The 16,214-nt window shown below is 36.3% G+C and overlaps 2 protein-coding genes across 3 annotated transcripts in view; both read left to right on the top strand.

Annotated features, from left to right (window-relative positions):
- Window positions 1–16,214, top strand: part of LOC127522709 (mucin-2-like) — a 230,830-nt gene that overhangs the window by 111,345 nt on the left and 103,271 nt on the right. The gene's annotated exons all lie outside the window — the stretch shown is intronic.
- Window positions 6,098–15,479, top strand: LOC127522719 (adenosine receptor A1). 2 transcript variants are annotated; one of them, XM_051912983.1, is made up of 3 exons: window positions 6,098–6,972; window positions 7,380–7,457; window positions 10,809–15,479. In XM_051912983.1, exons 1-3 carry the CDS (start codon window positions 6,644–6,646, stop codon window positions 11,467–11,469), a joined length of 1,068 nt encoding a protein of 355 aa, XP_051768943.1. In that variant the 5' UTR covers window positions 6,098–6,643; the 3' UTR covers window positions 11,470–15,479. The 2 variants fall into 2 exon arrangements, with proteins under 2 accessions (XP_051768943.1, XP_051768944.1); XM_051912984.1 differs by lacking the exon at window positions 7,380–7,457 and having other exon boundaries at window positions 6,099–6,972.

Here is a 16,214-nt window from a genome sequence, read left to right as displayed (position 1 = left end):
AATAAGTATGCAGGTGAACAATAATGATGCTTTGCCAGAGGCAAGCACCATTAATGATGCTTTGCCTTTGGCAAGCACCATTAATAATAAGCATTTCAGTAAGTTGGCTTCTTCAAGCCAACTTAATAAGTATGCAAGAGAATAATAATTATGCTTTGCCAGAGGCAAGCACCATTAATAAGTATGAAGGAGAACAATAATGACGCTTCGCCTTTGGCAAGCACCATTAATAATAATAAGTATGGAGGAGAACAATAATTAATGCTTCGCCTTTGGCAAGCACCATTAATAAGTATTTAGGATAACAATAATGATGCTTCGCCTTTGGCAAGCACCATTAATAATAAGTATGCACAATAACAATACTGATGCTTTGCCTTTGGCAAGCACCATTAATAAGTATGCACAATAACAATAATGATGCTTTGCCTTTGGCAAGCACCATTAATGATGCTTTGCCTTTGGCAAGCACCATTAATAAGTATGCAAGAGAACAATAATGATGCTTTGCCTTTGGCAAGCACCATTAATAATAAGTATGTACAATAACAATAATGATGCTTTGCCTTTGGCAAGCACCATTAAGTATGAGCAATAACAATAATGATGCTTTGCCTTTGGCAAGCACCATTAATAAGAATGCAAGAGAACAATAATGATGCTTTGCCAGAGGCAAGCACCATTAATAATAATAAGAATGAGCAATAACAATAGTGATGCTTCGCCTTTGGCAAGCACCATTAATAAGTATGCAGGATAACAATAATGATGCTTTGCCTTTGGCAAGCACCATTAATAATAAGTATGCAGGAGAACAATAATGATGCTTTGCCTTTGGCAAGCACCATTAATAATAAGCATTTCAGTAAGTTGGCTTTTTCAAGCCAACTTAATAAGTATGCAAGAGAACAATAATGATGCTTTGCCAGAGGCAAGCACCATTAATAAGTATGGAGGAGAACAATAATGATGCTTCGGCTTTGGCAAGCACCATTAATAATAATAAGTATGGAGGAGAACAATAATTAATGCTTCGCCTTTGGCAAGCACCATTAATAAGTATGCAGGATAACAATAATGATGCATTGCCTTTGGCAAGCACCATTAATAATAAGTATGTACAATAACAATAATGATGCTTTGCCTTTGGCAAGCACCATTAAGTATGAGCAATAACAATAATGATGCTTTGCCTTTGGCAAGCACCATTAATAAGTATGCAAGAGAACAATAATGATGCTTTGCCAGAGGCAAGCACCATTAATAATAATAAGAATGAGCAATAACAATAGTGATGCTTTGCCTTTGGCAAGCACCATTAATAATAAGTATGGAGGAGAACAATAATGATGCTTCGCCTTTGGCAAGCACCATTAATAATAAGTATGGAGGAGAACAATAATGATGCTTCGCCTTTGGCAAGCACCATTAATAAGTATGCAGGATAACAATAATGATACTTTGCCTTTGGCAAGCACCATTAAGAATAAGTATAGAGGAGAACAATAATGATGCTTCGTCTTTGGCAAGCACCATTAATAAGTATTCAGGATAACAATAATGATGCTTCACCTTTGGCAAGCACCGTTAATAAGTATGAGCAATAACAATAATGATGCTTTGCCTTTGGCAAGCATCATTAACTAGAATGTACATTTCCTGAAGAAAATGGGAATGGTGCTTGCAGTGGCAAAACTCGGCATTCTTGATTAGCATGTTGCTAGCATGTTTTTAGCAAGATGCTAACATGATTAGCATGTTGCTAGAATGATGTTAACACCTTGACATTTGACATTTGATATTCAATAGTGCTTTGCATCTGCCTACATTGACACCATTTTCTTTAAGAGCTGCTGTGCAGCCAAAATTATATACCAGTTATCACTGTAAAGCTGCTTTGACACAATCTGCATTGTAAAAAGCGCTATATAAATAAAGGTGACTTGACTTGACTTGACATGCTGCTAGCATGTTTTTAACAAGATGCTAACATGATTATCATGTTGCTAGCATGATGCTAACACCATTAGCATGCTGCTAGCATGTTTTTAGCAAGATGCTAACATGATTAGCATGTTGCTAGTATGTTTTTAACAAGATGCTAACATGATTAACATGTTGTTAGCATGATGCTAACATGATTAACATGTTGGTAGCATGATGCTTACACCATTAGCATGCTGCTAATCATGTTTTTAACAAGATGCTAACATTATTAGCATGTTGTTAGCATGATGCTAACATGATTAGCATGTTGCTAACATTATTACCATGTTGCTACCATGTTTTTAACAAGATGCTAACATGATTAGCATTTTTGCTAGCATGATGCTAATGTGATTAGCATGCTACTAGCATGATGCTAACACATTTTGACTTGTTTGTGTCATGTTTAAACCCTAAGCTAATTGCTATTATGACTAGTTCGCAAAAGTAGGTTTCGGACAAAATTCAAAATGGCGGAAAATTTTTCTATGCAGAAATGAAATCCCCGAAACACGTATTTCCTGATTTGAGCCAAGAATTCCAATGATTTAAGACACTTGATTCTAGGACAAACGGTCTAGGAGTTATGAGCGATTTTGCATTTTTGATCGCTGTAGCGCCACCTATTGGCCGATTGGGACGAGTCCGGGTATCTGAGTAGCGAGCAAGACTACTACCATCTGACAAAGTTTCAAGTCTCTAGCACTTACGGTTTGGGCTGCCCGATGTATTTTATGGCAGAATAATAATAATACATACACACACACACACACACTTATTGGTTCACTTTCATTCTGTGTCAAAACAGTGTCTGTTTTGTGTTTAAAGTACATTTTCCATGTTCACTCCATTAATTAAACGTGCTTACACACACACATTTTGTTGCAGATAAGGATATTTGAAATCAATAATGAGGTAAGAAAATGGTTATTCCAGGTTTCCCCTTTAAAAATCATCATTTTCAGGTCTCCAAGTAATTGTAATGTTATATTATTGCAAAAACCTTGGTAAACCTTGACAAAATGTGATTTGTAATAAGGATTTATATAGTTTAAAAGGGGTATTAAATGACAAAACCTTGAAAAAAACATTGAAACCTTGAAATATTAGTGGCCTTCTACTGCCATCTGGTGGCAAATGACAAATTCAGGAAATTGCCATTACAAACATAAGAACATTGTCATTCAACACATTTTTAACTGTTAGAGGTAGCTATTGTCCTGATCTCCATGAAATTGCTTGTTTAGAGTCATGTCACACGTGCTTGCTCATTTTCAGAAAGATCTGAGCATTCCTTGAAGAGATATAGGCTTTCAGGGACACTTGGTCAAGGCCACATTTTGAAATGACCCTTTTATATCCGCTAATGGAAAAGTTAAACTTTTTTTGATCATTATTAAACAACAGAGTCCAGAGAATTGTACTGCATTGGTTTTATTCAGATTGAGCAAAAAACCTATGACTAATATGCAAAAGTAGGTTTTTAAAATATTCTTGAATGAACGAATTGATTGACAAAATAAATTATGGGTAAAAAAATGTTTACTGCAAGTCTCCTTAAAGTTTCACATTATTCATGATGTTGCACAATTGTGATTAATACTTCAACAGAAATTAAGTTATGAATTTTGACAAAATGTGATTGTAATCATTGTAATAGTGATTTTATCAAGTCTAAATATGCATTATAGAACAATATTAGTATGACAAAATGACCAGCAGGTGGCAGCAAAGGACCAGTCACTGGCTCATTTTCATTTTAAAAATGGTCTGTTTTTCGTTTAAATTACATTTTCCATGTTAAACATGCTTACACACACACACACACACACACACACACACACACATTTTGTTGTAGATATTTGAAATACATGATAGGTAAGAAAATGCTCAGTGCAAGCCTTGTCTTTCTAACACCATTTCTGGTTTCATATTGAATGAATGAAAATGAATGGGAATTTGGTTTTTCACTTATATCTCGGGAACAGGACGTCAAAAAATTCTGAAACTCAAAAGGTATATAGTGTTTAACGAGCCCTGTGAAACGAGACCATCGCGGGGGTAGTGAGTGGTGGGGGTCGGGAGTTACGCCTGATCAAATGCATATATTTTTGTGCTTGTATCTCGAGAACGCCCAGGCCAAATCGCTCCAAACTAATCAGTACAATTACAATAGGGTTTCAGCACTTCGTGCTTGAACCCCTAATAAAAATCCTGACAATTTCAATAGGGTTTCAGCACTTCGTGCTTGAACCCCTAATAAAAATCAGAGCAATTACAATAGGTTTTCAGCACTTCGTGCTTGAACCCCTAATTAAAGCTGCAAGGTTCAAGCATTTAAGGCCTTTAAGCACATATGCATAAGGAGATATTAAGTTTCATTTAGCAAGCATGTAACCACTTAATTCATATAAAGAACTAAATATGAATTATAGACTATATTAGTGAGTATTTTGACAAAATGACTTTTAAACAGCAGGTGTCAGCAGAGGACCACTTATTGGCTCACTTTCATTAAGTGTTGTGTGTTTCAAGTATATTTTCCATGTTAACTCCATTAATTTAATATGCTTACACACAAATTTTGTTGCATATATGGATATTTGAGATCAATGATTAGGTAAGAAAATGCTTATTCCAGGTTTCTCCTTTAAATATCATTTTTAGGTCTAAATGTAATTGAAATGTTATATTATTGCAAAAACATACAACAAATGAACAAATGAAGTGGTAAACCTTGACAAAATGTGATTTGTAATGTTATAAGGATTTATGTAGTTTAAAAGGGATTTTAAATGACAAAACCTTGACAACTTGAAAGCTTGAACTATATTAGTGGTCTTCTACTGCCATCTGGTGACACAAAATGACAGTTTCAGGCAATTTACAGAGGCAAAATATGGTTTTTAAAGGTTTTTTGACAGTTTCGTTTTGAAGTTATAGATATATAAGAGCATAAAAAATTACCCATGAAAGACTTTGATTGGATTTTTTTGCCATTTCCTATCTAAATTTTGACATTTGGGCTTTAACATTTAGTAAACCAACTTAGGTTTCGTGTTTCCTACGCTGGTTTCGTCTCGATCGGACTAACGGTTTCGAAGATATTCGCAAAAGTTTTTCAAGCGCTAAATCACAACGTAGCACAAACCATAAGGCGAAACGTACCATGTTTGGTATCGTTGGATTTGGCAAGGATTCAGGAGTCCAAAGACATGACTCCCGTGAAAATAAGTCGACTACATCCAAAGTTATATATATTTTCATCTAAAACCATTAAAAACATACGTTTTTAAAGTTTTTTCACAATTATAACGCCACCTATGGTCCAATCTACACAAAAATTGGCGTGCTTCTTTAGAGTCATATGCTACATGAGCTCACCTATTTTCGTGAAGTTCTGAGTTTTCGTTTAGGCTTTATAGGCTTTTGGGTATATTTAGCCACACCCATTTTCTAAATGACCCAGTTATAGCGACCCAAAGGGTAAAGTTCAACTTTTTTTTTGATAATTATTGATCTAGAGAGTCCATAGAATTGTCCTACACTGGTTTCGTTCCGATCGGGCGAAAAACCTAGGACTAGTTCGCAAAAGTAGGTAATTACAATATGGTTTCAGCACTTCATGCTTGAACCCCTAAAAAATCCTTACAATTACAATAGGGTTTCAGCACGAAGTGCTTGAACCCCTAAAAATCAGAGCAATTACAATAGGTTTAAAGCACTTCGTGCTTGAACCCCTAATATTAAAAATCCTAACAATTACAATAAGGTTTCAGCACTTCGTGCTTAAACCCCTAAAAATCCTAACAATTACAATAGGGTTTCAGCACTTCGTGCTTGAACCCCTAGAAATCAGTACAATAACAATAGGGTTTCAGCACTTCGTGCTTGAACCCCTAATAAAAATCCTTACAATTACAATAGGGTTTCAGCACTTCGTGCTTGAACCCCTAAAAATCAATACAATAACAATAGGGTTTCAGCACTTGAACCCCTAATAATAAGAAAACTAACGATTTCAATAGGTGCCTCCGCACTTTCGGTGCTTGGCCCCTAATAATAAGAAAACTAACGATTACAATAGGTGCCCTAATAACATTTTCTCCTGCGCCCCCGTATCTGATTGGTGAAACTTGTATCTGTCGCCCTAGCGTGCACGAGAAGCCTTTTCTGTGGAGCCGATGTGCGAGTTATACTGTTTCATGGTTAAGGTGACCGTCAGACCTCACAGGACTTTTTGACATCGACTAATGTACTTAATTTTAAACCATATGGAAGCTGTCTTGTTTGACTTTCGTGTACATGTGGTGACTCATGCGCAGATCGTTTCTGATGAACTGTAACTGAATGTAGTCTAATGCGCGGGGAATGTGCTCGTGGAGGGTCTGAAGTGACTCATACTGGTTCACTGTGGAATTGGACTACACACCCGGAGACGATGATGATCGTGATGCCGCGGACGCATTTCGGATAGGAAAAACAACTTCTGTTTTCATCCTACGTTATATAACATTGGCATCGACATGTAGCCATAAAAACGTCCTTTTAGACTCGTTTGATTTACCGGGAGTTTTTTTTTTTTTTTTTTTTTTCCCATTAAAATCGGGGGAATCTTTTATCCTCTTGAACAGAAGCACTTGTATTCCCAGCAAGGATGCCTGGTGTCCTGGGTCTGTACATTGGGATGGAGGTGTTCATTGCCCTTTCCTCTGTCATCGGGAATGTGATGGTGGTCTGGGCTGTGAGAATCAACCGATCTCTACGAGACACGACTATTTACTTCATCGTCAGCCTGGCTCTTGCGGACATTGCGGTCGGAGCACTTGTAATTCCTCTGGCTATAACCATAAGCATCGGACTGAAGACTCATTTTTACAGCTGCCTGCTCGTTGCATGTACTGTACTGGTACTAACGCAAAGTTCAATTCTCGCCCTCCTGGCTATTGCTATTGACCGCTATCTGAGGGTCAAGATACCAATGAGGTAGGCTAATACGATTTTGGTTGCTTATTAATTTCACGGGGAATTATTTCACATTACCAGTTCAGTTTTAATTTGTTAGGGTTTCTGTGGGTCTTGAAAAGTCTTATTTCGCCCTTAAAAAAGGTCTTAAATCATTAAGGCATGGCATTAAATGTTGCATATATTGCAAAAAAACGTCGGAATATCTTCCTCAGTAGTTTTGTATTTTTTCCAATACAAACATCTAAACGCCTTAAATGAGTTATACAAATTTCCCTTTAAATTATTATTATTTTTTTTTTTTTCAGAGTCCATTGGCAGATATTTATTCGTTTTAATCATAAACTCACTTCATTTTAATTAATTTCACAGAAAACAAGACTTAATATTGTCACTTTGTATCTCCTATAAATGCATCTTGATTTTAGACATTTGCACTGGAAAACAAACTGGAAGACAAAAATACTATGGGAAGAACATCACTTTTTTTGCAGTGTGATCAGATGGTAAGTAAAATAAATTTTGCTTGAGTGAAAAAAATATATTTTCACATTGTACAGGAGCAGAGGTATTCAAGCTACTTTTTTGTAAAAGTAGTCGTTTTGCAAATTGGATCAACCAAATCATTTGAAAGATCCAAAGTCGAAACTGCGTGCTAGTCTTACTATTTTAGGCCTGACATTTTCACAATTCATTGCCATCACATCGAAAATACATTCTTCAAAATGTCTCTTTTGTATTCCACGGAAGAAAGTAATTCATGTGAGTTCAAACAACAAAAGGTTGAGTTTCATTTTTGGGTGAACTATCCCTTTATGGTAACAGAAAAACAGAAAACAAATAAACATATTACTCTGATTAACATGTACACATAATTGTTCTGAACATCACATGAAAATCATAATTTAGAGAACTACAAGAAACAATGTGACAATGAGAAATATTGAGTTGTAGCATCTTTGCTGGAACTGATAAACTTTCAGACCATAAAATGATGTTTGATCTGGGTGGGTTTTCCTTGCTCTGCAAAGCTCCTGATTTTATTGCTGTGTTATGAAATCACTTTCAAAGTCACCTTCAAACCATGAATCTCACAGTCTTTAATTCCCTGTCCTGACCATGGCCTCCTTCCATTTAATTTGAAGTTGGAGTTACAGAGTTTAAACATTGAGTCAAAACAATTAAGTAGAAAGACCATTATGCAGCATTTCTTCTGATGTCCCAGAAGAACAGCTAAAATGACATCCTCTTCCTTTATTTTAATGATTAAATAGGATTATAGCATTCTAGTCTGAGTTTTTGTGAGGTAATTACAATAGACAAGTGCACAGTCAAACAAGCAACTAGTGCCAGTTTGCCAGCTAAGTGGATGGCATGCTTCACTAGCCTCATTTGTGTTGTCTGAAAAGAACTTTTGCTCTTCACAGAGAAGGGATTGTTACTAAATCAAAACATAATCCTTCCCAACAGAGTTTGTGTAGTGGATCATTGCTCTTTAATTTTGATTTCCACGCTATTGATCACAGGGATTTCAGATATTTTCCCCAGATAAACAGCACTTGATTTTCCAAAAGTGATTTTGAAGTTACTTCTCTTGTTGGGTTTGTACTTCCTCAGAAATAGGCCTAATCTTAGTTATTTTCATCATTCAGCATTCTTTACATAAGCTTCCTCTTTCCTCTCAGTGTTTTATAGACTGCAATAGCCAGGTTCCAGAAGTAAAAATCCTAATAATTTTCTCCATAGGGGGAACTGATTTTGAACGATATCTTATAAACCTTTAAAGACAGACCTACTGTGAGGTTGTTGGTATATGGTTTTGTTAAAGCCATCACCCTGCATTATTTTGTATATATATTTTTTAAATAATCATGTTTAACAGAAAAAAAAACCCTGCATATATATATATATATAGTTCTCCATTGTTTTGTTTTTTTTTGTTTTTTTTTAATTCAGTTATGTCATTCGCAATGCTTCATTAGATTGTAGTTCTTTCCTCATTAAAGCCGTCATTAAAGTACACAGTAGCTGCTTTTGCACTGTTGGGCCAGTGTGAGCCAGGGCTAACAATGTGCCGGACGGGGCTAATAGCCTTGGACCTCCAACCGCAAGGCCAAAATCTAGCTGTGTTTCCACTGTTGGGCCAGTAGCCTCGCAGCACTACCCTAAAATCCGCCCTTAACTTGCCTACATAGAACGACGTCACACAACCACAATATTTTACTAGCTGACTGAAAACTAGCTAGATCGCAAAATGAGCATGACAGAAGTGAACAACTGGTTTTTAAGTAAAAACTTAAAGGTAGGGTAGGCAATTTTTAATAAACACTTTTTGTTATACTGGTTGAAACTCCATATCTTGATAGCAATCAATAATAGAAGTGGTCTAAATATTAAAAAAAAAAATGTACATATATCTTCTGTGGAAGTCTCAGGACCAAAAAAGGATTGTCCAATCATTGCACTCGGTCCGAATGCAATGATACAATGTCTTACCTGCCTGTCAACCTATGTATTTCTATTATCGCACACCATGCTCACACAGATATATAGTCATGTTTTTTTGCAGGATGCGTGGCTTTGGAGAGCGCTCTAAAGGGAGGGTGGGACCTTATACTTTCAAAGTTATCTTGATATTGCTTACCCTGCCTTTAAGATTCCAGGATTGATATTTGACTAATGTTTAACAATAAAAAAATGTTACAGTGACAGTAATTTATTAATTTGTGTCAGGAGTGGACATCAGTCATGCTGAATCAAACTGGTATTTACCATTTCGCATAAAAAATAGAACATGCCTATTCAGTTGTGCCTGCCTCCATTTATTTGTGATCACAGGAATGCACAAAACAACTTCATTGAGGCTTTTTAATTGATAAAATATCATGTTTACATCACATTTATTGAGCATTTCTATTAATTTTCCACAAAATTATGCATTCTGAGGAGGTTTGAGCGATCTCACCAGTCTCACTATACTGTTATCCTTTCATCCAGAGCAACAGAGGGAGCTCACGGACAAAAAACAGGAGTTGTATGAGTTAACCGGAGTATATGTAATTTATGACATATGCGGATGCATTAGTTGGGTATCAACAAAGGCACAGGGAAGAGACAGATGAAACATGAAACCAAATAAATACACGATTATAACCATATATGATTTGTATAATTTCTTCAAACAGTCTCTGGTATTTTCCATAAACATATGGGTATTTATCGTAATGGTTAGCATAAGCAGCCTTTAGCATAAATATATTTCTGCCTCAAACAGTGATCAGAATCCCTATCGGATTGTAATCAGAAGTTATTTCAAACACTCACTGGTGTCTGAAAGTACGGGGTTTTTTTTTTTTTTAGCTGAAAATTGGATTAATTGTCTTAAATGTTGAGGTTAGCTGGTAGCCTGGTATGAAAACATGGGACATTAGCAGCTAATTTGCTCCACATTTGTTCATGACCACTCCTCAAGCCCCAGTTGGCCCACTTTGGACCAAGGTATTCGGTGAGCCAAAAACCCCTTGCCGTTGGCCCCGAGGAAGCTAGGATGAGACCTGATCAAGCCCTGGAAGTGACAGTGGAAACACGACTGGCCCTGGCATGCTCGCTTTTAGCCTAACAGTGGAAACACAGCTTGTCTTGTACCTTTGTTTTTTTTTTTGTCAGATTTTCATATACTTTTTTGCTTCAAATTAAAGTTTGTAATGTTGTCATTCACCTTGTAGCTGGTTGGTTTGGTTCATGGCTTAGAACTCTCAGGACTTTTTAAAAATCTCTATGGGAAAAATACTTCTGGAAACAAGGCCATTTGTTTGTTTGAAAACTTTAGTTTTTTTGTTTGCTTGTTTTTTCCACAGCTATAAAAGAGTGGTGACTCCAAAGCGTGCAGGCACTGCAGTAGTAGTGTGCTGGATGGTGGCCATCGTAGTCGGCCTGACGCCCATGTTGGGATGGAACAATCTGAAGAAGCTACGACAGACCAACGGCACTGTGGGTGCTGACCTTCTCGTAACCTGTGAGTTTGAGAATGTCATCAGTATGGAGTACATGGTCTATTTCAACTTCTTTGGCTGGGTGCTGCCACCGCTCATCCTCATGTTGTTCATCTACACTGAGATCTTCTACATGATCCACAAGCAGCTCAACAAGAAGGTCACTGCCAACCAGACCGACCCCACTCGATATTATGGGAAAGAACTCAAGCTGGCAAAATCTCTTGCACTGGTGCTTTTCTTGTTCGCTGTTAGCTGGTTGCCATTGCATATCCTGAATTGCATCACTCTCTTCTGTCCTAGTTGTGACAATTCCATGTGCCTTCTGTATGTGGCTATCTTGCTCAGTCATGGCAACTCCGCCGTCAACCCCATTGTTTACGCGTTCCGTATTAAGAAATTCAGGAATGCTTTCGTTAAGATCTGGAAACAGTATGTGTGCTGCTCAGAGGATCCACGTGCGGACAATCGCCCCAGCTTTCGTATAGATAGCAAAGACAGAAGACTGCGGCACAATGATATCTGACGCTATGCTAAACAGGTCTCCTCTATTAGAATCACTTTTTAAAACGTGACGTCATAATGAGTCTTAAAGGGTAATGCAGTATGAGATATATGATGTGAGTTGTGAGAATACATATGCCACAATAATGGACAATCAGACATTACTGGAAATGTTTCCTTGAAAACCAAGTCAATGGTGCATAGAATCACTTGCATCATTTGTGAGTCATCATTAAATAAATGAAAATGGCCTGTTTTAGAAATATAGTCACACAGTACAACTGGCTTACAAATCTGTGGGAAGATCTCTATTTGAGTATGATTTCCTTCTGTGTTAGGGTTCATTTTAATATCTATCACATAAAGGGCTTCATATAATGAGTGCAAAATTGCAGACTGTCAACGTACGAGTACACTAAACTACACACTTCTCTTATAACAGCATCTGAGGACTTTGAGAAAGGATGATGAGAATGTGATCTGAGGCCATTTTATATGCCAGCGAATTCATATTTGAGAAGAATGAGACATGGTGAAGTCATTTATCATTTGCTGCTTTTCAAAGTGAGCGCAAGTTGGAGGCAGCTAGACCCACTTTTTCTTAAAGGTATAATTTAAAAAAAAAAAAAAAAACTTCATAATTTACTGTCATAATTTACTCACCCTCATGTAATTCCAAACCTGTTTGACCTTCTTTCACAAAAGGATATATATATATAAAAAAAAAAAAAAACCATTGACTTGCATTCGAAACAGCTGAAACATTCATGAAAATATGTTTGTTTAGCAGAAGGAAGCCATACTGGCTAGAAACAACATAATGACAGAATTTTCATTTTTTGGTGAACTATCCCATTAACCTCAGTATTATCAGTAGCTATCTCATTTCTCAGGAGCTAATTAGCCTCCTGCATCCCTAGCTCCTCCTCTCGTCAGTCAGGATTTGGCCTTATGATTCCCCTGAATCAGACTAATTCTTGAAATATGTGTACATGTTAAATTATTGACATTAATGATATCTGCATATGTTGGTTCTGTTCTGATTACCCTAGGAGGGGAGGGGGTATTGCTGCTCTCCCTGCTCTTATCCATGCTAGGCTGCGTGGATGCGCAGGGAGTTCTTGCCCAGAACAGAACCATACTGCCAATACAAACTCTATGCATTATCAATCATATTTGATGATAGTGGTCCTGACAGAAAGGAGGTTAAGTGAAAACTCTAAAAATGTTAACCCTGAATTGAGGGGAAACTCTGGGTTTTCCATTTCAGAAATGGAGGTATATCAAACCCGAGAAAGCAGGGTAAGTCAAACCCATTTCTGAAAGGGAGGTAACTTATACTCAGAGGCAGTTACCATGGTAACTTACTCTGTGAACCTAACCTGGGGTGTGTTTCCCAAAAGCATTGTTAGCCAACTAACATCACAAGTTCATCGTTAATAACAGTTCAACGATTTGATGTTTCCCAAAACCATAGTTCAAACGAACATTCGCAAACAGAGTCAGAAACTTGTGTGGTTGGAATGACAGCTCTCGAGCTGTGGTAGGAAGCATAGCTTCTTGTTTTCATGACTTGTGGACTTAATCGTTATAGAGCAAAATAAACAAGCTGACATTAAGTACAAAGTATATCTTTTATTTTGGATATATACAAATCTCATTTACATATTTTATTTTGTCAAGAGATTTTAAGCATTTTTAAGATTTCAAGATTTTAACCATTTTTGAAGAGTGCGCATGTGCGTATGTGCTCTGGTACGTAAGAATGAGCATATGATTGAATCTGGAAATAAAGCATAATAACTTAGAAAAATGAGAATTAATCCTCAGATGCCATGTCCATAATTTATAACAAAAAATCTAGCATTAATTTGATTTTAAACGGATTCATTTAAAGAAGTTATTACTTCACCACCTGCGTGACATTATTCACCAACATGGTTGAATGACAGGTTTGCAACAATATGGTTTCAGGAAACAGTCGTGACTAGCTAGTTGATTTGTTCAATGATGCGTACTATGGTAGTGAAGCAGCGAGTTACGTCGTTGTACAGGAAACGCACCCTTGGTCGGGAGCAGGTTTTCTTTGGCAAACCCAGAGATTCTTTTGGTCTACTCCCCCTTTTTAAAGTGCAAGCAATGTTTAAACACTTCATTCATTCACGCTGCAATAATGCTTTTCTTACTGAGAATTTTTGTCTTATTTAAAGTACAAATATCTAAAAAAAGTGCATTTACTTAAGTAAAATTATCTGCCAGTGTGGTAATAAAAATAATCTTAATGCAAACGGAAAACAAGATTATTCAGAGTGTCTATTACTAAGTGCAAATTTACACTAACTTCGCCCACCAATGTCACACAGTGTCAAAAACGATGTGTGTGATTCAACAGCTTCAGTGGTGTAGGCAGTAGCGCGTAAGGCGTGTAGAACTGGTGTGTGACGCGATTGACCCCGGTACGTCTCCGCCTTTTGCCGAGCTCACTCTTCTCCCTTTTCCCATCACATCAGAAAGGCATTTATTTTCAATAAAAATGAAGTGGAAGTAAAATGCCTAACTAGTGTTTAATAATGATAAAAGTATTTATAATTGTAATAAATATAATCATTTACACTCTGTTATTATTGCATCATGTTAATGTACAACAATACTGAGGTCCAAATAGTATGTGTCTGCCAGTAATAAAGTATAAATAGCATCTAATTACTATTTACACTTATTGCAAAGAACTGCTACTTTTACAAAACAACATATCACTATTTTCTATCTTTTAGCATCTACAGCTTATTGCACTTACTGTAAATAGCTGCTTACTTATTTTTCTAACCCCACTGGCAGATAATTTGCAAAAAAAAAAAAAGCATTTACATTATTTATTATTTAATTTTTTTGCATATGGGATACTATGAAAATGAATATTAGTTCAATAACTTACGTTCTGCCAGTTTTCACCTCTAATATTATAACAGTGATAAGAATTAAACTTGTATTGACTCGGAAGTATGCAGATGTTTTTTTGTGCTGTTGCCATGGTGAATCGTAATATCGGAGCTCCATTGATCATGGCTTTACATAGTCGTGTTTTTTTTTTTTTTTTTTACACACATTTTTCAGATTTTCAGATGTCCACTTGAGTGGACAATATGCGTTTTTTGGTTTTAACTGGAGATACTGTATTAAGCATAATACAGAAAACAAACAGTAATACTGTGTGTATTATGTTCAAAATGGACAAATTTCTACCGTAGCTCTCCTGTCTGAGAAAACATCAGACGGAAATCTACGTTGATGTATTGATGTTTTCAGATTGTGGACATAAGATAGCAATCAGGTGTTTTCAGTCTCATCTGAAATGAGCAGTGTTCGGGGTAATGCATTATGTAATCAGTTAATTCTTTTGATGTAACGAGTAAACGCACAAGTAACATGCATTATAAAATATTGCTAGTGATGCATGTCTAATTTAGTGGACAGATGATTAGTCAAAAATTTCTCCCAATCTAAAATCAATAGTTGGAAAATTTAACAATGACTCTTTAGATGTTACAAGGATTTTTTTTTTTTTTTTTTTTTTTTTTTTTTGCACTAGTGTCTGCTGTAGCGGTTGATGTGCAACTGTGCAATCAAAACCTATGCAAGCAATGCCTTTTTGAATAGCTGTCCACTGTAGTGACCTCTATATGTGAAAAGGTTAAAAAGAACTGTGCGATCTTATTGGTCCAGGTTTTTTTTTTTTTTTTTTTTTTGTAGTTGTTTCAATCTAAATGATTCAATCTAAAATCTCTACTGTAGGTGTAACACAACCACTGGAAAATGACCATGCATTTTTATATTTGTATTTATAAGAATGGCATTTTTTAATGGGGAAATAAGAAATGCAGCCTTCAGTTTCACTGCGTGATGTTGAAATTAATTAAAACTGTAGGCACTTTGCATTTAATATTTAGTTTGATCAAAACTGTGGGCCTGAGAAGTGATGTGAAAAGATACACAGGAAGGAACCATGAATAAATCTAGATTGAATGATACTGACGGGGGTCTGATGTTTTTTTTTTTTTTTTTTTGATTGTTTTTTTGAGATATGTTGTTAACATAAATGATGTATATAATCTGTGAGGACAATCATATTTGGATCTTTCAAACGTTCAGGCCTCCCTTTAAATTTCAATAAATCAAGGACATTCAGAGCTTTCAAATTTCTGAAATTGTAGTGGTGAACATGGCTGTTTAAATATGTTAAATTGTATGAACTTTACAGAATAACAAGGAATGGCCAATCTCAGAGAGTACAATTTACGCAATTCTTGTGTAGTGCTTCCTGAAGTTCCTGCAAAACTACTCCCCAACTTCCTGGGTACATCCTGAGTTAGTTTAAAGGTTATGGGATGACCTGTGTTTCCACTTAAACGGTATTCAGACTTGTCAGCTGACCTCTGTTTCCACGGGGCCCCTTACTGTGCACCAGCTGACTTTTTTAGAATTTAACTGAGGGCATAAACACTCTGGTTTCATCTTAGTATCCAGTTCTCAAGCTGCAATTACTTAGATCAGTTGAGCATCTTAATCTAATACCATGCAGCTTTACAATACCTGTAACAGCACACTGTGAGGAATTTACAAATAGTGTTGGGAATAGTGTAATCAGATAAGGATTATCACAGCTCCCTCTAGTGTTATTTTGTCTACAGACAACAGCATGCTTTTATTTGGCCTAAATCATACAAATGCTGTACTATACTATACTATACTATACTATACTATACGGTT

Source organism: Ctenopharyngodon idella, chromosome 11, assembly GCF_019924925.1.
Source record: "Ctenopharyngodon idella isolate HZGC_01 chromosome 11, HZGC01, whole genome shotgun sequence".
NCBI lineage: Eukaryota > Metazoa > Chordata > Actinopteri > Cypriniformes > Xenocyprididae > Ctenopharyngodon > Ctenopharyngodon idella.
This window is presented reverse-complemented; position numbering and strand designations above follow the sequence as displayed.

Bases quoted from the DNA above. Each gene is read 5' to 3' on its own strand.
- LOC127522719 (XM_051912983.1), top strand. From the start codon at position 6,644: ATGCCTGGTGTCCTGGGTCTGTACATTGGGATGGAGGTGTTCATTGCC. The intron at 6,973-7,379 runs GTAGGCTAATAC...TCTTGATTTTAG, and splicing joins AGGGTCAAGATACCAATGAG to ACATTTGCACTGGAAAACAA. The intron at 7,458-10,808 runs GTAAGTAAAATA...TTTTTTCCACAG, and splicing joins TTTTGCAGTGTGATCAGATG to CTATAAAAGAGTGGTGACTC.